The sequence below is a fragment of the Microtus pennsylvanicus genome, chromosome 11 (assembly GCF_037038515.1).
Source record: "Microtus pennsylvanicus isolate mMicPen1 chromosome 11, mMicPen1.hap1, whole genome shotgun sequence".
NCBI classification, from domain to species: domain Eukaryota; kingdom Metazoa; phylum Chordata; class Mammalia; order Rodentia; family Cricetidae; genus Microtus; species Microtus pennsylvanicus.
The window spans coordinates 26,854,035-26,881,742 of NC_134589.1; the positions used below are offsets into that span (position 1 = coordinate 26,854,035).

The 27,708-nt window shown below is 47.0% G+C and overlaps 1 protein-coding gene across 2 annotated transcripts in view; it reads right to left on the bottom strand.

The window, feature by feature from the left end:
* The window catches only part of Fam117a (family with sequence similarity 117 member A), a 44,929-nt gene extending 20,077 nt beyond the window's left edge, over nucleotides 1-24,852 (bottom strand). Inside the window, exon 1 of one of the 2 annotated variants that reach the window (XM_075991016.1) lies at nucleotides 24,631-24,852. In XM_075991016.1, coding sequence (XP_075847131.1) covers nucleotides 24,631-24,826 — 196 coding nt within the window. In that variant the 5' untranslated portion in view covers nucleotides 24,827-24,852. The remainder of the gene's footprint in view (nucleotides 1-24,630) is intronic. The other variant, XM_075991017.1, reaches the window with a different exon arrangement.
* Nucleotides 24,853-27,708: the final 2,856 nt, after the last annotated feature.

Consider the following 27,708-nt stretch of genomic DNA (forward strand, 5'->3'; position numbering starts at 1 on the left):
GACTTTTAATGACAAAAGTGGTAAGTACGATTTGTCAAAAAGTCAAGAAATGTATACATCAAACAAGATACCAAAACAAAACAAAACTAAACTTCAATGTCATCACTCAGAGATAATCACTGTCAATATCATGATATACTGGTGGGTATGGTGGCTCACACCTTGAATCCCAGCACTCTGGAGGTAGATCTCTGAAATCTGAGGCCAGTCTGGTTTACACAGTGAGTTCTAGGCTAGCCAGGGCTACATAGAGAAACCCATCTAAAACAAACAAACAAAAAAAAAACCCACCGGTATCACCACGTCATCATGCAATTCTTACTTTCTAAATGTGGACACACATTCATTTTAAAGTTGGAAAATGGGCAGGCACCAGGAGGTGCTGGCTTTAATCCAGCATTCAGGAAGCAAGGGCAAACTGATCTCTGGGAGTTCAAGGCCAGCCTGGTCTACAGAGTGAGTTCTAGATCAGCCAGGGCTACATGGTGAAACCCTTCCTCTAACTAACTAACTAACTAATTAGTAATGGAAGCACATCATAATATTGTTTGGCTGTTTCTACCTCCTTTCCAAATCAATAATTCTGATTACAGCATACTTTTGCAGGGAGGTTATTTTGTTGGTGTTTTTAAAGCACGGTTCTGTTTAACAGCTTTGGCTATACTTGAACTCACAGAGATCCGACTACCTCTGCCTCCTGAGTGCTGGGATTAAAGGCGTACGCCACCATAGTCCTGTCATTTTTGGTTTCTGAGACAGTACCTCCCTACAGCACCCAGGCTAGCCATGAATGTCTAACGGCATGCACCACCACCACCGCCTGGCATTTTTGGCTTTTTGAACTGTTCTCTTTTATATAGCCTAACCAGGCCTTAAACTTGCACTCTGCCCGTCCCCAGCTCCTAAGGATTAGGACTAGAGGCAGTTATCACCATGTCTGGCAATACATTATTTGAAAAGATCGTGTAACATCTCTAACGCTAAAATTCTCCAAAGGTCCTTTCAAAGCTGGAAGTCGGGAGCCTGCAAGATGACTCAGAGGGAAAAGGCACCTGATGCCAAGCCTAAAGGACTAAGTTTGATGCCCAGGACTCATAGGTGGAAAGAAAGAACCAACTCCTGAAAGTTGTCCAGGTTGTCCTCTGACCTCCACTCTCATGCCATGGCTGTGAATATGTGTACCTTACACACACACACACACACACACACACACACACACACACACGGTGTTGAAGGCCCCATGTGTGGCCCACCTCATCCCAGACGTGGTGTGCTGTACCATTTCCCACAGCTGACCTGGCTGTCTCTCCTCGGCCTGGTGTTGAAATCTGAGCTATTTGCCAGGCCAGCCTAACTGCTTCCACCTCCTCCCCATCCTCCAGATCCTGGGAATCCCCTGCAAGGAGTGTCTCAGAATGTCTTGCGTTTGCTCCGTATACTTTGTACTCTTCCCGTACTTGCTGGTCTCTCTCTTGGCTCACAGGTATTTGTGACCCCTAGATAATGAATAGCCAGTGAGGTCAGGCCTAGCTTATCTTTGTAGCCCCCTGTGGCTACAGCATAGAGCTGGCAGTTGGCAAGAACCCAAGTACTTGAATAAAACTGAAAAACCTATAGTAGAAAGATAAAGCTTCTATAATCACACCAGTCAATCTATACAGATCCCAGGCCAGCGCTCACCTTGAGTAAAGACCCCATAGCCACTTGTCTATCTGTCCCCCTCGGAGGCTCTGGATAGCTCACCCTCTTCCTTTAGTTCCCTGTGACCTCGTTACTGCAGTAAGTTAGTGACAGGCCACTAGTTCAAGCCTCAAGTTCTCCTTCCATACAAGCCATTCAATTTCAATTCTGCACTGGGCTTACGATGTAAAGTGGTAATTCAAATATTTCTGGGGGCTTCTGGTCTACAACAGAAACCAGCACAGACACTGAAATGCTGTCCTATAGCCCTACGTTAAGACTGTCCCTCACAGCCCAGTGAGAAGGCAGGGCCCCTAGACAGCACCTATGCAATATTTCATGACAGATAATTAAAGGGGCAGGTGAGCAAATGTAGCACATTGGCGAGGACGTCACAATCCTGGAGGCTGCTTCTTCCTCCTTCTGAAGGACAGAGACTGTGACCCAGGGCTGAGGAACAGTGATGGGGAGGGAGGTCACTCAGAGTCACCTGCCCTGTGCTCTCCAGAGACTCTGAAGCAGCTCGTGCTTGTCTGGTATTTCCCGGTCACGCACCCTGGGTTGCAGTTACCTTTTCCTCTCTTGTCAGCCCTGGGAAGGGACGGGGAGACCGAAGAAAGTCAAAGGGCAGAGGAGCAGAGCCTGATGACACCCCTCATCTCAAGAAGGCGGCAGCATCCTATACCTAAATCATGCCTCTTTTCCACCTCCCGGAAGCTGCTGGGTATCTTCAGGGGACTACCCTTTTAGCTCCTCAAGGCAGGGCAGAGGTAGGGCAGGCCTGATTTCGGGTCTCCTGGCCTTAGAATCTGTCACAGAGGAATCTATCACCTGGAGACAATGGCAGCCACACACTTTACATCACCCTAGCTAGTGAGCTACTGCTGGGGTCCAATTTCAAGAACAATGAAGCGAGCGGTGCGTCACTCATAGTCCTAACAGACAGTGTCCAGGAAATACTCAAAACCTGGAAGTGGTATGAGAATCAACCATGATTCCACTTGATATTGCATTTTTCCCAACCTCCCTCTAAAGAAAACTGTTCACAAAGACTGAGACGTGTTCCTCCATATATACATGAAAATATCAGAAATAGCCGGGCGATGGTGGCGCACGCCTTTAATCCCAGCACTCGGGAGGCAGAGGTAGGTGGATCTCTGTGAGTTCGAGACCAGCCTGGTCTACAAGAGCTAGTTCCAGGACAGGCTCCAAAGCCACAGAGAAACCCTGTCTCGAAAAAACAAAACAAAACAAAACAAAATATCAGAAATAGACAGGAAAAGGGAAAATTTTTAAAGGAACTAAGACAGAAAGGGAGGGGAGGAGAGAATGGAATGAAGCAAAGCAAGAGTCCTGTACAAGGCTGCCCTGCCTTCCCTGTTGGCAGACAGGCCTGCAAAGACCTCACCACACTGAGCCCACCTGCAGGACCCACCTCACTCTCCCCACCCCTTTGGATGAGGTTACAGCTGGGCCCCAGCCTTATCTCCACAGTGGCCACATCCCAGCACAGGGTGCTGGCTCAGCTCCTGGCTAGCCACAAGGTAGAATTACCTCCCTTCTCAGAGCCCTTAGGAAGATTCCATGGCCCCTCCCAAATCCCCAAATTCTTGGCATGTCCCAGCCCCTTTGAGGAGACTAAAATGCCATGTTTCTTTCATGCCTAGGAAATAAAGGAGAGGGTACTTTAAAAAGACTGGATTTTTTTTTCTAGTTAAAAAAAAAAAATCTACTGCTTATTTTGTAAACCTCCCCCGAAATGTTTTGGCAAGCACCTGCTGTATAGGGCACCAAAACTGATTAAGAGCTAAACCAAGGCATCAGTTTCCCCTAACAACAACTCAAAGCCAAAATCAGATACCGATGTGACTCTGTGCCATCCTTAAAGGGGCTGCGGGGGGGGGGGGGCACAGCCCAGTCCGGATGCCTGAGAGGGGCTACAGAAGCAGCAGAGGTCCAACAGCTACTCCTCACTGTAGCAGGACCGCAGCCAGCACCACTACCACCAGACCCACCTTCCCTTGGCCCAAGTTACCTGCCAGGGATGCTGAAAAGAAATGCAAATCTGCTTTTGTCCCTTAAGAAGACACAGGGGAGGAGGTGGAGAAAGGAGCCTGCAGAGAAGCCTGCTCTGAGCAGGCTCTACCTAGAGGCCTGTGCCTTCCTGACTGGGAAGGTGCATGGTAGGCCTGGACCTCATACACACTAGGCAAGCACTCTACCCCTGAGCTACAACCCCAGCACCCTCTTCTCTTTATTTGGGGACAGGGTCTCTATAACTTGCCTAGGGTATCCCTGAATTCAATCTTTAGCCTAGAAAAACCTTACTTACATTTATTTATATTCCTTCTGCCCCAGCAGAAGAAGGTTTGATTACAGGCCTGTGCCACCAGGCCTGGCAAGGTACTTGTCTTTACTGTGAAAGTCCTTTCCTTTATGAGGGACAGTCTGTCGTTGTCCTGGATATTGCCTGAGATAAGTGGTGAGAGAAGGCTATCAAACAGCTTGTAGCTAGGCAGGTGGCACACACCTATAATCCCAGCACATGGGAGGCAGAGGCGTTAGGAACATGAGTTCCAGTGATCCCTTGTCTCAAACAAACAAAAAATCAATAAAACTTCCTATAGACTTGGCTACAGGTGGCTGTGGATGAGCGCTTGGGTTCCACTGCTTGACAGGGTCCCCTTAGCAGTCTCACGCGTGAGTGCAGCCGTGGTGGGCATACCGGAAAGACCTGGGGAGTGGACTCTGTCCTGCACTTGTGTGATTACGGCTAAAGGATAGGAAGTGTTGAGAAGTCACAACGGTTGCTTGTGGCTGGAAGATGAACTGGTTTCATTTCTGGAAAGCGCCCCTCTCAGATTTGGGAACCTGGGAGAGAAACAGAACAATCGGCTCCTGTATCAGAGAAGACACGCCAGTATCAAGACAGGCGGTGACAAAGCAGCCAGCACCGGGGCACAGGCTGGGTGTCTGCAGGAGGGTGGAGTGTCCTGTTTACACCCCCATTGGGTATTATCGGCCCATCGCATGCAGCAGCCTCCACAGCTCAGCCACCTGGCGAGGCACCCTGGCACCAGGCCAGACCATTTCACCACGCTGCTGAGCAGTGATGGATGCTTTGGTTCTTGGGCAACAGCAAATGGAAAAAACAAAACAAAACAGCACACACTAGATAAGAAGCCTTAGGTGCTATCTTCCAGAGCCACTTGGCCCTGTCTCCCAACTGCTATACTCGTATGGTTTCAGGGAGAGGGGCTAAGAGAGGAGAGGCCCAGCAGTCAGGTGGTATCTGCCTATTAGGGGACTGTTAAAGGAGCCAGCAGCACAAACAGCAGACAACGCCTTTAGTAAGTAGGTTTGAGTGTCCACTAAGCACCAACTCTCTGATAGTCTCTGCTGATAAGAGAGGCGTAAGACAAGAAGTTACTGGCAGGGTAGAAGAGGGAAGGCTGATGCCGCTGCCCGGCAGTGCCAGCTATCCACCAGCAGGCATACCCCACCAGCGGGCATACCCCGAGAGACTACCCCGCAGCAAAGGTCTTTTCAAAAGGGCCGCCCACTCACCTCTACCTCTCCCAAGATCCCTCGCTGGGAATCAACCCCAGCCTTACCCCGGGAGAAGACCTGGAAGGAGAGGTGATGGTGCTCAGGATGAAGACTATTGAGAACATAGGACATGAGACATTCCTGCTTCTCCTCAGCATGGCCAGGGGTGGGGACCAAGCAATTTGCCAGGGGAAATCAGCCCTGATCAAAGGGTTCTGGCTGGGTGTCTGGGGGACGATTCCATCATTTCACTGTCTTTCAGGCCACATAGGAGGAAGAAACCCAGGATGGAAAGATGTTGTTCTTCTACTCTACACCACCACGGCCGTGTGCCTAGCCTTCCTAGTGTAACCCTAAAACGAGGGCGAGACATAATGAGACTTTATACCCAGCAAACTCGACAACTAGCTGCTTCAACAAACAAGGTATGAGTCATTTTGTCATGCAGCCAGGCTTTGAAAACTTCTTAGCACTAGCCTTCCCACCTCCCCGCCTAAAGAGAAAATGGCCCTTATTGTAACCAAAGCTACACGTTATAGGAAATAAGAAAATGCAGACGAGTGAAAACCCCAAACTAAAAGTCATGCATGCCCTACCCAGAGATCACCACAGTGCTACTTTTCTCCACGTACATATGCATGCTTGTGTTTATTTTTTGTTTTTTTAATCAATGGTCTTCACTTAGAGATGAGAAGAAGGCAGGGCCAGCGCAGTATGGCGGGACACCGAGGGGTCCTGCCCTGTCCTGTCCACTGTGGTGCAGTACTTGAGAAATCTGGAGAACAAAATACAACAGGGTCTCAGAATTTCTAAACATTTCCCCGAGAACAGATCTGCAGTGTGTAGACGTTCGCCCAAGCAGCCTCATAGGGACTGCCTATTTCTGGGCATGTGCTGGGCTTGACAGGTCTAGGTGGCCTCACGAGCTCCCTATGGTTAGGGGCCACTTCACTGCTTAACTCGGACACAACACGTGGGTTTTGGGGGGAAGTTACGGTAAAACTGAAACCCCCATATGACTGTACAAGGGTTAGAAGTCCTCCATGGAAAGCCCATGGATCCCCCATCCATCCCAGCCGACTACGTTAAATCTGCAGCTCTGAGCAGGTTGCCTTTGTTCTTTTTTTCAAGAGCTGAAACTCGAACTCAGGGAAGCACTCTGCCTCTCAACTATAATCCCAACCCTGACTAACATTTCTCCTAACACTAAATCACAGCTAATGTTCAACTTTCACAGGGAGAAGAGACTCAACAGACAGAACTAGACTGGAGAGGGGAGAACATTATTTCCTCTACCGAGAAGACTTTACCCAGAAAAAAGAAATGGCATTTGTGTGCACAAGAACTTCTCAGCCAAGCCCTCCATCAATCATTGTGACTTCGCATTTAAACGGACAACCCAAGACAGAGCCAGTGAGACCATTTCTGGCTTCATGTCTGACTTCCCAAAATGCAGATCACATCTGCAGGCAGCTGGAGGACTAGGCCAAGAGAAGCTTTTCTGGAGATGTCACTGTGGGGGAAAAAAAACAGGAATACACTAACTCTGTGTATCTTCCAGGAGGCAAAGGATAACCCCAGAGTGCAGGCGCCAGCATCAAAGAAGCAGGGTGCTGGGCCTCTGACATTTGTTCGGTTCTCAAGAAACTGCAGTTAGAAGAAAAGGAAGTAGTGTGAACTTTTTACCCCTTATCTCAGCTCTCTGAAGAGGACGTCTGTAGGATTGTAGCCTTTGAGATAAAACAAATCACCAGCAGTTACTGCCTGAAGCATGCTTTCCTTTAGCGTCTAGTGGGGGCCTTTTAAGATGCACACACAAAGTAGTCCCCTCCTCACCCCATGGTTGCTTGAAAGTAATAGGCTTCTACCAGCGGTGGTGGCACACGCCTTTACTCCCAGTACTCAGGAGGTAGAGGCAGGCTGATCTCTGTGAGTTCGAGGCCAGTCTGGTCTATAGAAGCTAGTTCCAGAACAGGCCCCAAAGCTACAGAGAAAAAGTAATGGGTTTCTTAGGGACACAAACTCAAAGGATGGGCAAAACAGTTTCCTTGCTTCACTTCCTATGGTAATGATTTCCATCAAACAGAAAACAACAATAATAACAAAACAAAACAAACAAAAAAAAATGACACCCAGGCAGCTCTTAGGTTAACTTTTAAAGTTAGTGGGGCAAAGGGAGAACCAGATTTGGGAGGTTCATCTATAACGAAACTGTACCCCACTTTCAGTTCTGATTCTGTGCACCCCACACTCTTATGTATTCCCCTATAGGGCAGAGTCAACAAGACTTTTTTATTTTTATTTTTTGGTTTTGGTTTTTCGAGACAAGAGTTCCTCTGTATTTATAACAGCTCTGGCTGTCCTGGAACTCACTCTGTAGATCAGGCTGGTCTCGAACTCACAGGGATCCACCTGCCTCTGCCTCCCCAGTGCTGGGATTAAAGGTGTGCGCCACCACTGCCAAACCAAGACTTTACAATGATAGGTATCACCTCATATTGAAAGGTGAACTCATGTCTTCAAGGTCAAAGTGCAAAGTGAGGCCCTTTACTTCCGAAATAGATTTCTCAAGGACCATTTCCCACACTTGTAGGTCAGTCAGACTCAACTGTTTCATGACTTTCTGGCTGCCATGGTTCAGGAAATCCTTGCTAGGGACGAAACGATCCTACTGAGGACTCGGGAACATTGCTTCAGCCACTGGGCATGCTCGGGAACATTGCTTCAGCCACTGGGCATGCTGGGTTGGCCGAGGAAGATGAAGACAATTTAAGAGAGAAGTTCTAGTGAGGAAGATAGAACCGAATAAAAGCGAAATAAGATTATAGATTATTTTCAAACAATCTAAGTAATTTCCACTTTGTGAATAAACCATTATTAGTTTTAACTCTATTCAGTTTGCTTTCTTCCTGGCTTCCAGCAAAATCCTAGACAACAATACACATTTAAGCAACTAATACGCAATTTAGTATCACCCAAGCTACACAAAATGCCTATGAATGTTGGCAAAATTTGACAGCCCTGTTTTGCCCCCTTCCCCACAAAACAAAACTGTTTTTGTTATTCCTCTCATAGAATTGGTCAGTGTTCTTTCCAATTCGTGTTAATTCAGAACTGTCTTTATGAAACTCTCAGTGTCCTATCTCAATCATGAAGAGTCAACAGATGCCAAGACTGCTGGGCCAAAGGTTGTGGGGAAAAGGATATTTACACAATGCCAAAGTGTCGCCCCATAAACCAATTTAGAGGAGAATAATGTACTTTGACAGTGGGAAATCTGGTGGTCACCACCTAAAGTGATCGAATTTGGCATGACTAGGTTGGAGGTACAGCTCAGTGACACAGCACATGTGTGTTAAGCCCTTGTGTTCAGCCCTCATACCCCCTCTTCAATAGCAGTATCACTTCCTAGGAACACTCCGGTATTACCTACTTCCAAATATCAGTATGAAGACACACTGTACCCATGGAAAGTTGATTTTTATTTTGAGACATCTATGTTGCCTAATAGCCTGGTACTCACAGAGATTCACCTGCCCTAGTCTCCTGAGTGCTGGGACTAAAGGTGTGTGCCACCATCCTGGGGTCAAACGCTGCTACGGGAATGCTTAGCCTAAATCTAATCAGACTCCAGACCTAACTTCCCACTAATGGAAACACAGGGTATAGAAGTTAGATGACACCAGAGGAAATGGGAAGAGAAGAACATGGTCTAGAAGAACTCCAAATGACTGCTGGTTGCTTTGTTTTGAGACAGGTTTCTATGTGTAGCCCTGGCTGTCCTGAAACTTGCTCTGTAGCTAAGGCTGGCTGTGAACTCAGGCTGTGATCTGCCTGCTTCTTTCTCCTGAGTGCTGGGATTAAAGGCAAACACCACCACTGTCCAGTCCAAAATGACTTTTGGAAATGTATTATGGGGAAAGAGTGTGGTGAGCAATCAAAATGCATTATTTATTATGTATGAAATTCTCAAAGAATAAAAAGATTAAACAAAGGAATATTATTTAAAACAAACTTGGACTGGCCAGACACCTCAGCAGAATCTCATCCTTTAAACTCATGTAATGGTGGGAGGAGAGAATGGACCCTAAAATGTGCTGACCACCACATGGGCACCATGATGTCACATGCCCACACATACACAGGATAGAGACACAATAACTACAACAACAACAAAATAAGGGGCCGGGGAGATGGCTCAGAGCGTGAAGTGTTTACTGGGCAGCATGAAGCTCTCCTATGGATCCTCAGCATCCACGAAGAAGCCAGGTGCAGCCACAAACATGTGCCTGTTATCCCCGGGCCCAGAGGGAAGGCAAGTGCATCCAAGTGCTCGCTGGCCACCTCAACTTGCCCAAACAGGAAGCTCTCAGTTTGCTAATACCCTGTGGTATTTTTTTTTTAAAGCCAGGCATGGGTAGGACACACCTTTAATCCCAGCACTCAGAAGGCAGAGGCAGGTAGATCTCTATGAGTTTGAGGCCAGCCTGGTCTACAGAGCAAGTACCAGGACAGCTAAGGCTACACAGAGAAATGAGAAACCCTGTCTCAAACACACACACACACACACACACACACACACACACACACACAAAAGTAAAGATATCTGATATCAATCCCTGGCCTCCACAGGTGCATGTACGTGTACAAATCATCTCTCTTTCTCTTTCTCTCCCTTCCAAGCGTGCACATTCAGAGTAGGGAAAAACTCTGCATTGAGAGGCTTTTTAAAAAGATGCAACTGAAAAACAAAGCTACAACTGAGTAAGATCCTCTGTGCTGAGGATGTAGGAAGAGCACTTGCCTAGAATGTGTAAGGCCCTGAGTTCCAACCCCCCAAACCAAAATTACAAAGCAAACCACCAAATGGGAAGTGTGAACAGGCTAGATATTAAATGATACACAGTCACAGTTAATTTCCTTAGGCATGACAATACTGTGAACAAAACTGTATTCTCAGGAGAAACTGTTGAAGGAAAGGGGAATGTGTCATAATTTCCAATCGCTCACCTGAAAGATTGCATATGGATGTACACACATGAAGGTCTGTCTAGACACACATACATTGATATATTGATGAACACAGGGGAACAGACAGACTTAAGAAACTTGGTCTATAAATTAAATGCTAGTTCCAGGCTAACCAGGGCTACATAGTAAGACTTTGTCTTTAAAAAATAAAAAAGGTTTAGCTGGAGTCTAGCTTGACAATGGGAAGAACTAAACTCGCTGCAGCATGAATGAGGGGGATTGTAAAGTGGTCTCTCCCCAAAAACAGGGCCACCAAGAAGAGATCGTTACAGGTTCCTAACTCAGTATCTCCCCTTGACGGCAGAAGGTTCCAACTCCTAATGGGTAGAGAGGAAAGGGCTGCTGACCAGCGCAGCTGAAGTGGAATCTCAGAGTGTGTGTTATCATCTGGGGCACGAGAAAGAAGGGCAAAGCCAATGGTAAACATGCTTTACTGAGGCAACGAAGACAGCTGTGTTGTAGGCTCCCACATGGCCCTGCCCACCTCCTCCCAAGCAGGAAAATACAAACAGTGCTCGATTTACCCGCAGCTGGCCACACCAGAAAGCCTGGTCACATGGCTGGGCAAGCTGCAGTAACCATCAAGCATACTTAGGGGCACAGAGGACACATAAGTTACTAGCTACACTTCACTAGCTTGGACTCTGTCAGGATCCGCTGCACTTAACCTTGGTTTTTGATTCACTCTGCTCTGGACTGGGCTAGGGACACTTACAAGGGACAAGGGCTCAGTTGGGTTCCTCAGAACCGAGAATGTCAGTCACCAAATCTGCGCTGTTTCATCCGTGAAAACCTGTGTGAAGGGTTTGGGGGTGCAGTTCAGTAGGACGGCAAGCATTTGCCCAGCATGTCCGAGGCCCTGGGTTCAATCCCCAACACCGCCAAAAAACACAACACAACACAACTGTGTAAACTACCTCGTTCCTCCTGCAGAAAGTCTGACCATCTCTTCGCTCAAGCTCTATCTCATTCCCCAACTTCACAGGGGAGAAAACCACAAAGACATCTGACCCAGTGAATCCCTACCTGGGCCCTGACCTTCTAGAACTGAACTGGAAATAAGTGGCAAGTTACCATGCTGTGCCCGGGCTGTGGAAAAACCCCAACGTGTGCTGGGAGACATTCCAGGGCAGCCCCTGCTCTGCAGCCCTGGTCTGACCATGCCAGTTGTTCAGACTCCCTAAGAGAGGCACCAAGGTTATGCAGTGCCTCCAGGGTAAGCCAGCCTGAAAAGCAAGGCCAGATGTTTAGAGGCTAGACAATGGCAATGAGAAGGAAGCAGCCAAGGGCTTGTTCCCGGGTTGCCTCTCCACATGCAGCTTCCAGAGGCAGACGGTGTGGCCATGCATATTCCTAGAAGGTAGGTGACAAACCAGGCCTTCTCCCCCAAGTTGCTTCATGGTAACGTCACCTTCTATCAGTAAAGAGAAGGCTTATCCTACTGATACAAAGGGATAATTGGATCCAGGGAAACAGTATGGGATATTAACAACCCACATGCCCTATCGCAGCTTCTGAGACCCGGAAGGCAAGCTCAGCTAGTCCGTCATAAGCAGACAGCACAGTTACCGCCACAGTGGCTCCCACTGGACCTCTAAGCTCTAGACAATCCCCTGGGAACTGGGGGCAGCCTCGTGTCACCCTCTTCTTTCTTGCGCTTATTCTGGCCGTCAATCACCCAACAGTTACTTGGGGTCAGGACAAAGCCGGAAGAGTGGAAGATACAGGCAGATATATAAAGAAGGCCACGGAGGGAGTCTACATAACCTGATCAATTCCTAAGGACAAGCAATCTGAATACAAGTGGGGACACTCACATAGTAAATGCCCACAGGCCTATTTCATGTAGCTGGCTGGGCTATGAAATAAAACTTCAAGGACAGTTTACTTACAGCCACCAGCAGCAAGCACCTCAGATAAAAGATGCACACCCAAACCAAAGATTTCAAGAGAACTGCCTCTCTAAAAAATAAACAAAAAATTATCTTTATTTTTAATTATGGGTGTACTGTACTTGTGTGTCTGCGTTTGGGTTTGTGTACTGTGCATATAGATGCCTATAAAGGTCAGAAGAGGGCGTTAGATCCCCCGGAACTGGAGCTCCAGGTGGTTGAGAGCTATACAATGGGCATGCTGGGAACTGGATTTGAATTCTCTAGAAGAGCGGCAAGTGCTCACACCCCTGAGCCATCTCTCCAGCCACAGAAAACGTTTTCCCCTATGTTACATAGTAAAGTAGGGCTAAGTGTGGTTACACATATCCGCAGTTGCCCACAGCAATCAGGAGGCAGAGGCAGGAGCATTGCAAACTCTACAATAGCCTGGGCTGCACAGTAAGAAGCGGGCTCAGCAGGGCAGTGGTGGCGCACACCTTTAATCCCAGCACTCGGGAGGCAGAGACAGGTGGATCTCTGTGAATTCTAGACCAGCCTAGCCTGGCTCCAAAGCTACAGAGAAATCCTGTCTTGAAAAACCAAAAAGAAAAAGAAAAAGAAAAAGAAAAAAAAGAACCTGGCCCAACCGATCAAAATAAGTAGAACAGGGTTCACTGGTGCCCTGCAGCATAAGCAAAAACGACAAGAATGACTGAATGCCTCTAAGGAACACAGCCAGATAGCTGAAGGGTTTGGTGTGAGAGGAAGGGTGGGATTTAACAAGGTCTGTCTGTTCCTCTAACTTTGCTTAGTAATCCCAGAGCCAGGCTCCTGGGGCCTGGGGTTGAGGAAAAGCTGGACCAAAGGGGACTTCCCTTAGTGTAAGCTTTAACACCTGCCCCACTTGGTACAACGTCCTGCACTAAACCACGCAAAGTCCCCTGAGGCCTACCGTGTTCACAAGGCAGAGGGCAGAATAGCTGCCTAGTATATATCACAGAAAAGCCACCTGGCCTGGGCCTATAACCTGGCACCACTCGCTGAGCCAAACTCACTGATTTGCCCCTCTGTACTCTCCTATATAAATGTGCGGTAGGTGGTGCATAGCTGTGGCACCGATGAGTCTTCTGAGTGTTTTAAGAAGTGAAGAACTAGGTGAAGAGCAGAGGAGAATGGTAGAGTTTCATCTCCAGAGAGCAGTCACGTTCCTTAGAAAACCCTGGCCCCCGCGGAGCATGCTCAGTGCGGGATCCTGCTCAGACCAGCTCGGTGCGGCAACCCTGCCGACTCTAACGCTGGGTCAACATGGAGCAAGGGCTGCACATGCAAATACAGAAACTGGCACCCAGTCAGTTCCCAGGGTCTGATACCAACGTTCTCCAATTGGAGGACGAGCTGCAGGCTTCTGAAAGACAATCTAACACAGAGGCAAAACCCTGACTTCACCCCAGCATGGTGTGTGAACTCAAAACAGATCCATAACTCCTTGAGTATCAACTGTTCCATGCTAAGTGGAGAGAATAGAGATGTTACAAGCATGTAGAAGCAACCTGATGGATTAGTCCAGTACTTATTGGTCAAATGTTTATTTGGAAACAATTTGAAACTGATCGTTCAAGAATAAGCATACAGAGCTGGGCGGTGGTGGCGCACGCCTTGAATCCCAGCACTAGGGAGGCAGAGGCAGGCGGATCTCTGAGTTTGAGGCCAGCCTGGTCTACAGAGCGAGTTCCAGGAAAGCTAAGGCTACACAGAGAAACAACAAGAATGAGTACACAGGATACTTACACAATCTTTACCTAGATTTGCCTACTAGCACACCTGCCAACTGCTTGCTGTAACAGGAATTTTACACACTCACAAACTTTCCTACACTCATACTTGACACCCACATGTTCATTCAAAACATGCACACACGAGAGAGAGAGAGAGAGAGAGAGAGAGAGAGAGAGAGAGAGAGAGAGAGAGACTGATTTTTATTCCTAGAAAGTAATAGCCAACTATGACAAAATGGGAGGTTGGCAAATAAAGAAACAGCAAAAGGTTTTGTTATCTAGTAAGGGTTTATGGATTTCTGCTTCCCTGCAAATGGCAAGCATTTAAATGTTCACTGTTTTACTCGGACAGTGATCACACAGTTCAGACAAGTTACATAAAGTAACAAAAAAAAAGTCAGTTTCTATCTGTCCCTGTGTTATGGTGTGCATGTACTTGTATGTGTGCATGTGTGTGCACATTATGTATACATAGAAGCCAAAGACCTCCTCAATTGCTTCTCCACTGTATTTTAAATTATTTTGCTTTGTTTGGGGAGGACAGGTTCTTTCTATGTAGCCTTGGCTAGCCTGCAACTCAGAGATTTGTCTTCCTCTCACTCTTGTGCATTGGGATTAAAATCATGTTCCACCACACTGAAACTTTTTAAAACTATTTGTGTGTATGTGTGTATGATGTGTGTGAGAATACAGGGAAGGGATTACACAGGAAGTCGAGGGAAGACAACCTTCAGGGGTCAGTCCTCTTCTTCAACAATGGGATGGAGGGACTGATGTCAGGCCAAGTGTTTTTACCACCTGACCCTTCCTACCAGCTCTACCTCATTTTTGAGGCATGGTCTCTCACTGAACCTGGAGCTCACAAGTTCAGGTGGGCTGGTCAGCCTATGAGCTCAGGGATCGACCTACCTGCACACCCCGGTGCTGGAGTTAGACGCACACTGCTGCACCCTGTACTGACACAGGTGCTGGGGATCCAAATCCGTCCTCAGGCTTGAACAGCAAGCACTTCGCCAATTAAGCCATCTAGCCCTTCCTGCTTTTTTGTTTTTTACTTAAAGACACAAAGCTTACAAAACAGACAACGAGAAAGCATTAGATAAATGGAAACAACTTTATTGTACAGAAGTGCTTTTATGATGTTTGTTAAATAAGATTTTACCTTACAGGGTTGTGAAGTAACTGGAAACGAAAGGTCACATACAAGCATACAAACATTAGAACATGAAAGAGTTCTGTAGAGAGAGGAAAGCGATCTTGTAGAGGGGATGAGTTAGTTCCAAGGAGCCAGCCAGGCAATGCACCCTAGATGGAGCCTCTTCCAGAGTTCAAACCTCCTTTGTTCCCTCTACTGGGTGCTAGTAAATACCACAAAGACCCTACTCCTAGTTAACCAAAAGCAAGATGAGGGATGTGCTTGGGCAGATCACGTGTCCCAGGCTTCTTTCCCATCAGATATGTAGGCATGGTGGTGCCAGGGGCTACCCTACGTGGGGGGACTAAGCTGTTTTCATGGCACAAGGCCACTTGTGCCCACCCTCTTCTATAGGAATGCACGACCACATTTCCCCCCAGGTGCTTCTCATGGTTTCACACAGCCACACAATAGAAAGACACCGTCTAGGCATACAACTGCCAACAGTACCCATAAGCATGACTCCAAGAGTCAGAGACATCAGTCTGCCCCAGCTCCCCACCTGTCCCTGGTGAGCTACTCATTCCAGATGGCAATGGCAAATCTCACACCAGCCAGAAACACGCAAAAGTCACTACCACGTCACGCAGGCAGTGTTGCACTTGCGACCGTCGACCCATTATCTACCAATCCACAGCTCCCGGGACAAGGTCAAGGTGTGGGAAGCCCATGGTGTGATCACCTTGGGATGCTGAAGAAAGACTTATCTTTGCGCCATCGCCAGTTCTCTTCTAATCAGTTTATCAGGTGCACTCTGAGCCTGGAATACAGACATACAAACTAAAGGAAAGCAAAAGCTGGAGATGTGCTTGGCAGGTGGTGGGGATGCCATGCGGGACCAAGTTCACAGCACACTTCCATGTGCGGGAAGAGACCTTTGCTTAATCAAGCAAAAGGGTTTTGTCAATCGCATGGTTGTGGGCGCGTTATTTCTTTGTTGGGTCTCAGTTTTCCAGTCTGCAAACCCTCCGCAGCAGGACGCAGTGAAAGCGAACGTAAAACATTTGAGTACCAACTATGAGCAGCAGGAGACAAACAAATGAATACTGTCAAAACAAAGCTATTCATGTCTCAAGTTCTCGGAACAATACAGGTGAACCTGAGGCCTTTCAGACTTGGGATTCTCGGGCTCTTACTATGGAAACAGCCCTTTATTACTTTTATGCTGGGAAGACAAAACGACTCTCGCTACAGTTCCACTGAGAAAGCGTCCATGCGCTTCTCTCAGGCTAAGAGGTGCTTGTCTCCACGGATGTGGCTCCCACAGTCCCATTCTCCCCTCTCCATCCACACTCTGCTGTATTAACTGTAAAAGACCTCTGGCTGCATCCCCTCTGTCATGCGTGCTATCCACCACCTCCCCATCTCCTGGGACCTAGCTAATGGGCATGAGTTAAGCAGGTGATCCCCAATCCGGGGACGGTATGACGGGTTTCTGTGCCTACAGCTGTGGGGCAGGGAATGCACGTGTTATCCACGGTAGTTCTCTCAAAGCCATGTGGGCGAACAAACAGGCTCAGAGAAGTCTAAAGTGGAGGGAGTGTGGAGGAGGGCAGAGAGAGGAGGGGGGGAGGAGAGAGAGGGGGAAGAAGGGAAAGAGCTCCAACTCTTCTAATCTCATGTTCATGCTGTTCAAAGTCACACCCAGCTGGGCAGGTTTATTAAACCTTTTCGTCTAAGTCACCAGAGGCATGGTTGGCAACAGGGACACAGACTGGATAAGTCTAAATGTCCAGAGTTTGAACAATGATTATGAACACCGCTTTCCTGTATTTCTCCACGTTAGCCGGGTAAGGGAACAGCAATACCTGATGTTATAGGATGGTGCCTGGCATGGGGGAGGGGACTTTCCACCTGAGCACACTTGGGAAAGCCATCCTAGGGTCCACTAGTAATTCTGCTATCTGGCCTAAAAAGTCACCGACTCATTTTGCAATCTTGCTTTTCCTTGCTGTACACTACAGCAATACCAAAAAGTTGGTACTGGTTTATCTAGCAAGAATGGACACTGGGGACTCCTCAGTGTCCTTGGCCCGTCAACCACACCTCTTTCTAAGACAAAAGCTAAGTAGTTCAGACTTTAAACAAACCTATAACAAAATCCTACACAGTGTCTATTTCCATCCATGGATCAACCTGGTGATTTATCCCCGCTTCCCCCGCATTAAATAAATGTGTTGGGAAGAGAACCTACAGTAGCAATGACTTCCATGGAAATGCAACATCTTTGCCACCAGCTGGGCTTGAAGCCCAAGAACCAGGATGAAAAGGAGACCAATGATTTAAAAAGAGAACACTGATGCTTTGTAGAGTAGGCAGGTTGTCCTGCAAGTAGCTGAGGAGCTACGATAGAGGGGAACAGTGTATGGGGACTAGAAGTGGGAAAAGCCATTACAAGAGAGCCTGGGGGAGGTGTGGCTCCCTTCTCCACTCCACTGCCTTTCCAGCAACTCAATCCAACAAGTATTTATTGAGCATGACACTCCCCATCTGCCTTGGCCCTCCCTTAGCAAAAGCACTCAAATCTGTTCACGCTGCAGGGTGAGTTCCACTGTACTTGAACTTGAAACACGAGGTACCTACCTCTTAAAAAGGCAAGCACACAATTTCTAGGACGGAGTAAGAGGAACTACAGGATTTGAGAACACTGCTGAGCAGTTACGTCTATAGCAATGGCACTTTGTGTGTGTGTGTGTCTGCGTGTGTGTCTGCGTGTGTGTGTGTGTGTGTGTGTGTGGTGATGGGGATAGTGTCTATAGCAATGGCACTTTGTGTGTGTGTGTGTGTGTGTGTGTGTGTTGATGGGGATAGACCAAAACTTTGCACATGCAAAGCACATGCTCTACCACTATGCTACATCTCAGGCTCTAAAAATGTCACTTTTGAAAGAGAAAGGAGAGACGACAATAAAACCTAATTTAACTTTAGAGAAAATACATTGGCCAATTTAAAAGAAAAGAAAACCTATTCAAAAGCCAGTAGGTCTATAATTAGCCCACCACACACTGAATGCTCCTTCATTCTGCACCTTCTCCAGTTTGCATCTATGATGCATTTACGTGTGGATGTGCTAGCACCTGCTTTTAAAACTCTGTGTCATAGCCCACCTTTGGTCTTAACTCTTCAATGCTCTCCTGAAGGCTGTCACTTCTGATCATAAAGGATTCAGGTGGCAGAGCTGCTGGTACACTAACCTGTGCCCTAACAAGATGGTTCCCTGGAAAAAGCTGCCTGACATTAGCAGATAGGGAGTTATGGTCAGAGGGGAGGCACCCTAAATTTACAACTCTGCTCTGCCAAACACTGTCCACCATTTAAGATGACACATTCTGGCAGCCTCCGATAGAATGCACCCCCAACTCTTAATCATGGCCCAAATGCATGAGAGCAATCAAATCCCCAGAAGAGTCTTCCCAGGCCTCCACACACACCCATTTTAATAGGGAGCTGGAAGCCTAAACTGCTAATGTGCAGGCGGGTGAAGCCTAAGGCACTCCATCCTCCCTCCCCCCAGTGCCAGCTGTCTAAGGCTCCTGAGCAAACCCACAGACCTGTGTGCCTGAACAGGGCAGGGTAAGTGTCTGTACAAGGCCAAGACTTCAGCTCCAGCTTCCCTAGGGCTGGACCTGCAGTTTTCCTATTATGAAATACCCTGATAGTGTTCTTTTAAGTTCATTTAAGCTGCTCCTGATTGGCTGTGGTACTCCCACACAGGAAAGTCAACCGAAGCTTACTAAGCCCCAAGGAGAACCATTTACATGACTCCAAAGCTAGGTATTCGACTTGCTTGCGACTGCAGGGAGAGAGCGAAGTGCTAGAAAGCTAGGATGTCCAGTGGGCACTGTGAGCTGGAAGGCCTCGTGTTCACAGCCAGCTGTGCCCAGGAATGCCAGCCCATCCAGATGCCACATGGCAGGAGGAATTGGAGCACTGATCATTTACGACTTCAGATAGCATCCTCAACTCTTCCCTCTCTGAGACCAGGATTTGTTTTTGACCTGACCATGTGAATAGATTTGGCTAGTGTTTGGTTAATTCATACTCTGCAAACCAAATAATGGAATCTCTGTGAGGCTGCGACTCAGGCAGAGGAGAAAGCTGAGAGCAGTTGCTACCCTTGGCTTCTACTCCCTTTTCTAAGACAAGAAAGAACAAATTCTGTATCAGAGGAGGGCAGAAATGATTATGCCATCATGAGATTGTCCACACTCCTTGAATTAACTTACTGCTGCTGGGCATCTGTGTAGGTAATTGTGATTGCTACCTTGTCAGGGTATAGTCATGGAAGAGACAAGCCCCTGGGTATGACCTGTATTAAGTTAATTAAGATGGAAGACCTCCCCTAAATGTGGGCGGCACCACCCCTCGGACTGCCTAAAGAGAAACTGAGCTGAGCTCCAGCACTCTTCCCTCTGCTTCCTGAGTGCAGATGTCTTGTAAGCTCCAGCCCCTTTCTCCTGTCTTCCCTGTCCTGATGAACTGTATCCTTGGACTAGGAGTCAAAATAAACCCTTCCTTTTCGGTCAGGTATTTTGTCTCAGCAATGAGTAACAAATATGGTATCCACTTGTCCTATGAAATAGGAAAGAACCACCAGGTTTACCTTCCCAGCCCTCAAAAGAGCTCCGTGCTGCTCATGGAACAAGAGCAAGACCAGGGAAGCCCAGGCAGAACACAAGCTAGTGTCAAATAGTGCTTGATACATGGGACAGTACCTATAAAAATTCCCAAACCAGACCTGTGAGAGGATGTCACACCACGAAGTCTGAATCCTTTGGCAGAAAGACTCAATGTGAGACTGGTAAGAACCCAGAGACAGCTGTTTAATTCCCATTGGCTACAGCAGAGAACACAGGCAGAGAATTCTCCTGGCTATTAAGCCCACCAACCGCTTTGACATCACTCAAATTCATATCACTATGAAATTTTTGTAACCCTTCCTAGAAATCCGTATCTGGAACCAGAGAGAGCAATATCCACTTACTCCCACACCCCACGTTTTCACCCCCTTCTACTGGTCTCTTAACTGCGTTATATAAGGACTCCTCAGACTATCTAATATTGTGCTATCAAAAAAAAAAAAAAACAACCTAAGAACCCATGGACCCACCCACACTCCTTCGGGTACCCAGAAGATAGACAATCACCACAGCTAATGGCATCCTAGAAACTGGAAGTCCCTGACTTCAGGAAAGATATCACTACTGATAATTGTTTAAGGGTCAGGCGCTTCAGAGATGTGCTTCTTACTGACCAGGACTGGGCCTGGCAAAGCTATGGAAAACAGTAGCAAGCAGTATCAGGCTAGGAAAAGCCTGTGGGCTTAATGCTTCCCAAATAGAAGCTGTCTCAATCACAGGTTACAAATGGACGATTGCAGTTCTTTAAGGATTTTAACTGTACCCCCAAGATGACTCCTTAGCAGAGAAAAGTTCTATCTCTATTTTAAACTTCCAGCTGTTTGTGGCATCACTGGCCACAAGGACAACGGTCTGAAGAGCACCTTCTCTCAGAACCTCTAATACACAACCTCTTTGATGTGGCTTCATACCCATCTAAACACCCATCCTCCAAGGGCTAAGTTTTCAAAACAATACAAGGAAAGGCATTAAATAATTAGCAATGACATCCCTAATAACAATGACACCTTCTATTCAGGAAATAGCCACTCAGGAGAACACTCCCTATGTCCCTCTGGGGAATCTAGTATGTTAGGGCAACCGTGACTACTACCAGCTAGTTCTCAATGATCTGTATGGCGAACTAAAAGGTAATGAAAAAAATTCAATAGGAGATAGGCCTAAGTGATTTTCATATAATTTTAAAACTATGTTCTCTGCAGTGTGAGTTGGTAGGTTGAGGGTAGGGGGCCATAAGGAAAGAGAGGGAACAAATTTGCTTAACAGTTACGCTTTTGTGTAAATTCAAATGAGCTATGTCTTCTGAACACGTGTCACCTGACCACGGGGGTGGGGACTCAGTACTCACACGTGCTGATCTGCCACAAAGACTGAGGGCTGACTAGAAACAGATGGTTCCTTTTCCCCTAAAATATGATTGTTACCTTACTCTACCTTAGGGTTTTCTGAGGAAGCATAAATTATACACTCTTGAAACTGATTCTTACATTGGAGTAAGAATCAAGTGTACAGTTCGAGACAAGGATAGATGAACTTCTGTACAATGAGTAAACTTTGCCACTGACAGTATGAAAATAGACACAGCTAACGTCAAAGAGGGTGGCTGTGTTCCAATAAAACTTTATTTACAAAAACAGGCACAGGGCCAGGCATAACCTACAGGCTATAATTACCAACTCCTGGTTTAAGAAGGTTTTGGTGGAGTATATTGGTTCCCAAGCAGCATCTGGTTTCCCAGGTTCGCTAGAGAAATAATTAGCAAAGTTTAATTAAGTGTTATCTTCATGGGGTGGGAAATGTGGCTATGTGTAGTGTTTGTGTGGCATGCACAAAGCCCTGGGTTCAATCCTTAGCACCACAAAGCTCTTGTTTCCAGTCTAGGGATATGGAGACTGAAACACTTTTAGGATAGGTAAGACCTGAACCCAGAAAACTTCACTTCCTACTCCTGTTTTATCTATCATCATGGGTTCTGGAAAACCGCAAAAGTTAGCAGCTTCAAACTGGCTTCAGACATAAAAGAGAATTTGATTCAGGGGGCAATTGCAGTAAGAACTGTATCGAGGGTTTCAATTACCCACCAGTGGCTCTTAGCTTTCTTAGAGTTGGCCCTCATTTTTCTCATAGCTCTTCCAGCTCCAGCTCAAAAAAATGAAGCCGTTCCTCGCTTTATGAAGACATCCCTTCTGGATGAATGGTCACAGAAGGTAAACCCACTCTTTGCACCATAACCCTTTATATAAGGCCTAATTTATCTTGTCAAGAACACAGCAGGGTGTGCGGTGCGAGATAACTGCACGGGCAGAGTATTACATCATTTGGGATGGGAAACAGAAACAGTGACGACACTTAATTGTTCCTGAAACCCCGTCCTGGCTCGCAGGCCTTTTTACACTGTTGTGTTTCCGAGCTCTGTTTAGAAAGCTCATTTTAAAAGATGACAGAATAAAAATGCAAGGGGCCCTGAAATTCCGAAACTTGCAGCACTGGTTTCAGACCAATTTGGGTTTGCTCTTTGAAGCCTGAAAAGGCAGTGGACTCTCCCCAGCAGTGCCCTCACAGTAGCTCAGTGCCGGGAAGAGCAGCAGTGCAGTGCAGCAGCATGCGCTTTGGAAACACGGGCACTCTCCTGAGCGCTTCATGAGCTCGTTTAGCTCTTCTGACATAGAGATTGTTGCCCACAGAAGAAAGGGAGTCCAGAAACTTCCTCAAGACTACACCAACTGATAAATGGAAGAGCCTGTATTCAAAACCCAGGCTACTAACATCATTCTTTTCAGGGTCTATGGCAGCAAGGACTTCCCTGTTACATGTCCTAGTGGCCTAGAGGAAAACACTTCTGTCACTTCTCAAGGTATAGAAGGAATAGAAACAACCTGAAAAATACATGAAGGTGAGGCTAACATGCACAGGGCTGAAACGCCCCTAGCCGAAGACCAGGGGCCACAAAGAAGACCAATGGGCTTAGGCTACTATTTCCTTTCTCTCTCCTACCTACTGAAAACCTAACGATAATCCTACCCCATAGGCAAATGTCTATTTAATACCTCCGGGATATTAACAGGTGGAGAAGCAATGGACCAACCAAATACATAATGTAGGAATCCATTCAATCTGCCCTAAGTCACCTGACAAGTTACACAGCCCTCTAGTTTCCTGTTTTCATCAGTATCCTTAGAGAGACCCTGAATCTGCAAAAGGAGCAGGCCATGTAAATAACCCAAGCATCCAAGCCTACATTCCTCCCCTCTGCACAGCACCCACCAGGGCTTTCCCTTTCAATGCCAGCTCTGCAGGAATCACAAAACAACTGCTCTTAAAATGGTTGCTACACGGTTTCTAATCACTGCACAGGCAAGGCTTCTGTTGGTTTCCACCAAGTGACGATGGTTCTAGTGCTCGCAGCTCTAACTTCCCTGGGTTTTAAGGAAGCCCAAACAAAACCAACAGGTTTGTAGTCTTGTGGCTTGCTTTATAGTTGATGATAGGCATGAGTTTGTCTGGGCATTGCCTTCTTCTACACCACCAGATTCTACACATACTTTGACTACTTGGTCACCATCTTGCTACCAGATTTGACCAAGTTCTGTGTTCCAGGATGTGATATTAACATATACAGCGAGGTACAAATAGACTTGGCTTTCTACCTCAAAGACCTGATGAATCCCATCCTACTTAGCAAGACTCTTGTAACAGAATACTTTCAGGAAGGGGCCATGCAACATCCAAGTTTAGTAATCTCCAGAAAGCTTAAGAGTCTGGTTTAGAGAATGTCATATTAAGATGGCAGGGACATAACTTTTGTACATTTGGTACAAACTTAGGCTTAGGAAGTGTGCAATGATCCTTTCACATCTGGTGTGAATCAAATGCAAACTTCACTTTTAACTTATTGCCAACCTCCTCATGCAAGTAGGTTCCTTTTCCGTTTCAAAGGGCCTGCATTTGTGGGTCCCATCACAGCCTCCAGTGTGAAAGCAAGGTTAAATTTGCTCCACCCTCGTTTCCCCACACCCACCACATCAAGCTGCTATTAAGAAACTGCTTCAGCGCTGTTCAGAAAGTGGGGTATTTGCCACAGCATACTTGATTGTAAGCACTCCACTGCCACGTTGGCTGGGAAGGCTCACGACAAAACCACCTTCGGAGGGGGTGGGAGGTAGGGTGCAAACTGCCCAACTCCTGTACACAAGCACACACGCACAGAATGACTAGAAAGAGACAGCCATATTAAGCAGGTCAAAAATATGGGAACATACAACTTCTGGGCTACATTAGGAAGAACGTAGAAAATCGGGAACAGAGGTGCGTTTGCACCGCAGTAAAAGCCGTTAAACTAACTTATCCCAACGGGCTGGGATCAAATCAGCTCCTGGAAGAGGCATAAAGGGAAGCGCACGTGAAGTGGTGGAGAAAGGAACTCCAGAGCCATAGAAAGGGACGCTGGGGCCAAACTCAAGCTGGAGAAGTAACACTTGGCTCCACCCGGCTCTCTTCCATGCCCCTCCCCCTCACCGAGCAGGCGTCCAGCGCCCACCGGCTCCCAGAGAAGCCCTCGGCTCAGGGAGCCCACAACACTCCTTGCACCCACCCCAGCACTTCTCACTCCCCCCGTCCAGGGCAGACGCTTCGGGCCACTTTTCGGTTACGCCCCCCAAAGCTAGTTTCCATCTGCCAGGTCCCTCCCCTCACCTCCCGGCTCGGACTCCCGGCCCCCTCCTTCCCAGAGTTGCACCCCACGTTCGCAGCTGCTCGCCTTGCTCCCTCCGTCCTCGGAACTCTGCGCGTCCCCTTTTCTCTTCCCTCACCTCCCATCCACTTCCCCTTCATACTTTTCCCAGTACTCTCCAGACCCTCGCCCCTGCACCCGCTCCGACCCGGCTCACCTGCGCGGCCACCCCCGTCCCGGCGCTGGTGCGGCTGCTGCAGCTGGAAGGGGACTGTAGCCCTGAGTGGCTGCAGCCCGGCCCGGGGGGAGCCAACGGGCGCCGGTGGAGAGCATCCCCGCCGGAGACCTCCCGCCCCTCCGCGCCCCGGCCCCCAGGAACCTCCGCCTCTGCCGCCCGCTGCGGCCCCGGACATGGCCCATCCGGCTACCTGCAGCCTCAGCCCCACGGCGAGCCCCACACAGCCCCCAACCCCCGCGGCCGCTACTTATCTGCCCTACGGGCGGGGACCGGCCCCCTCAGCTCCGAGTTCCAATTGGCTTATAGAGTTCCAGTACCGCCCCTCAACCAATCTACGGCGAGGCTCTTCTATTCCGAGGATGATTGGTCCATATGGTCAGCCATCAACACAAGACCCCACCTTCCTGCTTTTCTTTTCTTTCCTTTTCTTTCTTTTTTTTTTTTAACGTCCTTAAGGCTGCCGATTGGTCCTTCCGGTATAGGGCAGGTTCTCCGGCACTGCCAATGAAAGGGCTCAAAGAGGAGGATCGTCACACCCAGTCCCAGGTAGTATGCAAATGATGCCACGTGATGTCAGACTGTGCGGGGGGCGGGGCTGAATGCGGGCTGGACTCAAACACTAAAGAAATCTTTATATGGGGTAGTGTCAAACTCTAAGCAGTTCTAGAGGGACTGAGAAAACCTAACTTCAAAAGGCACTAATTTAGTTTAATCTAAAAACATTACTTTTCAAGTCTTATGAGATCCCATTGCTGTTGGCAAACTCCAAACTAAGATTCTATATATTTATACAAGGTTTGCCTATCATTTGCATGAACTTTGCATTAAATTCGTACATTTAATGGCTACCTTGCCTCATGTGACACATTTGTCTTTTAAGTTTCCAAGTCCCCTCCTGAGGCTGGTCCAATCACAATAAAAACAGCTGTTAGTCTGTAAATTAACTTGAGACTTTAAAAGGGAGCTGGGAATTTCCCTTCAGAGCCATCCATTGTAAGTCCACCTACCAAAACAAAGTGACTGATAAATCTGCCCAAGTTTGATAGTGACTCCCTTAGGAAATTTTTGTCTTCCCAGCTCAGTGCTCTCTGACCTACAAGTCAAAGTAAGACCAGATGGTCTCCAAAGAGAATACTTGCAGTTGTGAAAATTATATGCTATATATATACATACTAAGGCATTTACAGGAGGGGGTAAGCATTTAAGATACTATTAAAACGTATTGCTTCTCACAAGAACAATAGATTACCCTTGGCATTTTGTTCTATATATGGAAGACACAAAGTCAATCAACCCTGAGTTGTCTGCGAGAAGGGACCATCCAAGTAATTGGATAATTCCCTCTAGATTTATATTTAGTTATGAATTCTAATTTTGACCTTGCTACCGATTTGTCTTTCTATTTCAGTCTTTGCTGAGTTTAGTGTTAAAAGAAAGGCATTCCCCTCGAGCCACACTTACTAATCAGAGGAGAGGAAGTAAACTAGGAGTGTGCTATGAGGGTCACTGTGGGATTAAATACTGAAAGCAGATAGTACTCAAAGTGGAATTCAAGAATTGGTTGGATATTAAAATCAGCCTATGAATGCAGAACAAGCGGAGGCAACAGAACACTCTGTAGAAAGATTTTTTTTTTCAAAGACACTGCTTTCCTGTTTGAAGGATTTGCTTCAAGATCTGACATATAGATTCTTTACAGCTGGGGCTGGAGAGATGACTCAGAGGTTAAGAACACTGGATGTTCTTTCAGAGGTCCTGAGTTCAATTCCCAGCAACCACCTGGTGGCTCACAATCATCTGTAATGAGGTCTGGTGCCCTCTTCTGGCCTGCAGGCATACAAGCAGACAGAATACTGTATAAATAATAAATAAATAATTTTTTTTTTTTTGGATTTTTTGAGACAGGGTTTCTCTGTGGCTTTGGTGCCTGTCCTGGAACTAGCTCTTGTAGACCAGGCTGGCCTCGAACTCACAGAGATCCGCCTGCCTCTGCCTCCCGAGTGCTGGGATTAAAGGCATGCACCACCACCGCCCGGCATAAATAAATATTTTTAAAAAATTCCTCACGACTATCTGGAAAAGGAAAAACATAAATTCTTACATGGTACAAGAAGAAAAAGTGAGGCTCAAAGAGTCCTTTTGATTCCTATCTCAGCCCTCTACCATGCCTCACACCCTCACTAATAAAGTCAATACCAAATAGCATCTAATATTCAATGGCATTCTTTCCCCATGCCAGGCACGTACCGAGTGCTGTGCACATTATTTCATTTAGGGCCCATGACTGCAGCGGTGAGGTTGCTGTTTTACCCGCTCTACTGAGTCTTTGGAAAGAAGCCTCAAGCTCTTGGCTGTCCTGCAGGCTGACCACAGAGCTGAGCCTTGCCTGATCTCTATGCTCGTTCTCCCTCGATACGTATCTCGCTGATGTGTTGACATCCGTCTAGTGCATTACAGCTTTCACATCACTGTCTTCTTTAATTCTCACAATAGGTCTGGAATGTAGGAAATGCAAATAGGATTGTCTTCACTCTACAAGAGGTTAGTTAGGTCACAGCGGCTGGAATGCTTGCTCAAGATCTTTTGGCAGACGCAGAACTTACAGCCTAGGTTTTGACTCCAGCTTCAAATACTTTCCCAACTAACACTCAACTTCCTGACCGCTGGAACTGCCTGAGAGAAAAAGGATGAACTGTGTGGTCTCTTGAAAATTTGTCTGATAATGTATACTATTTTAGGACTCCTCACATGTATATAGATCCTTAGATAGTCTCAGGCCATGACGAGTGGCTGTTACTGGATGAGTATTCTAAGTGTGTGTTAGTGATCAAAGCCCTGGACTGAGGGATTTTGAAACATATTAGGCAGTTGGCTTCCTCTCTCTGTGCGAGAATCATTCCAATCCATCAACCTTACAGACTTGTCATTAAGAATAAATTGACACATTATTTTATATATGTAAAAATGTAATTTTGTCTCGGAGAGAGAAGTTAGATAGACAGTTCAAAGAAACAAGATTTAAACATTTTTCCATAGCCAAGGTGGCACTATTGAGGG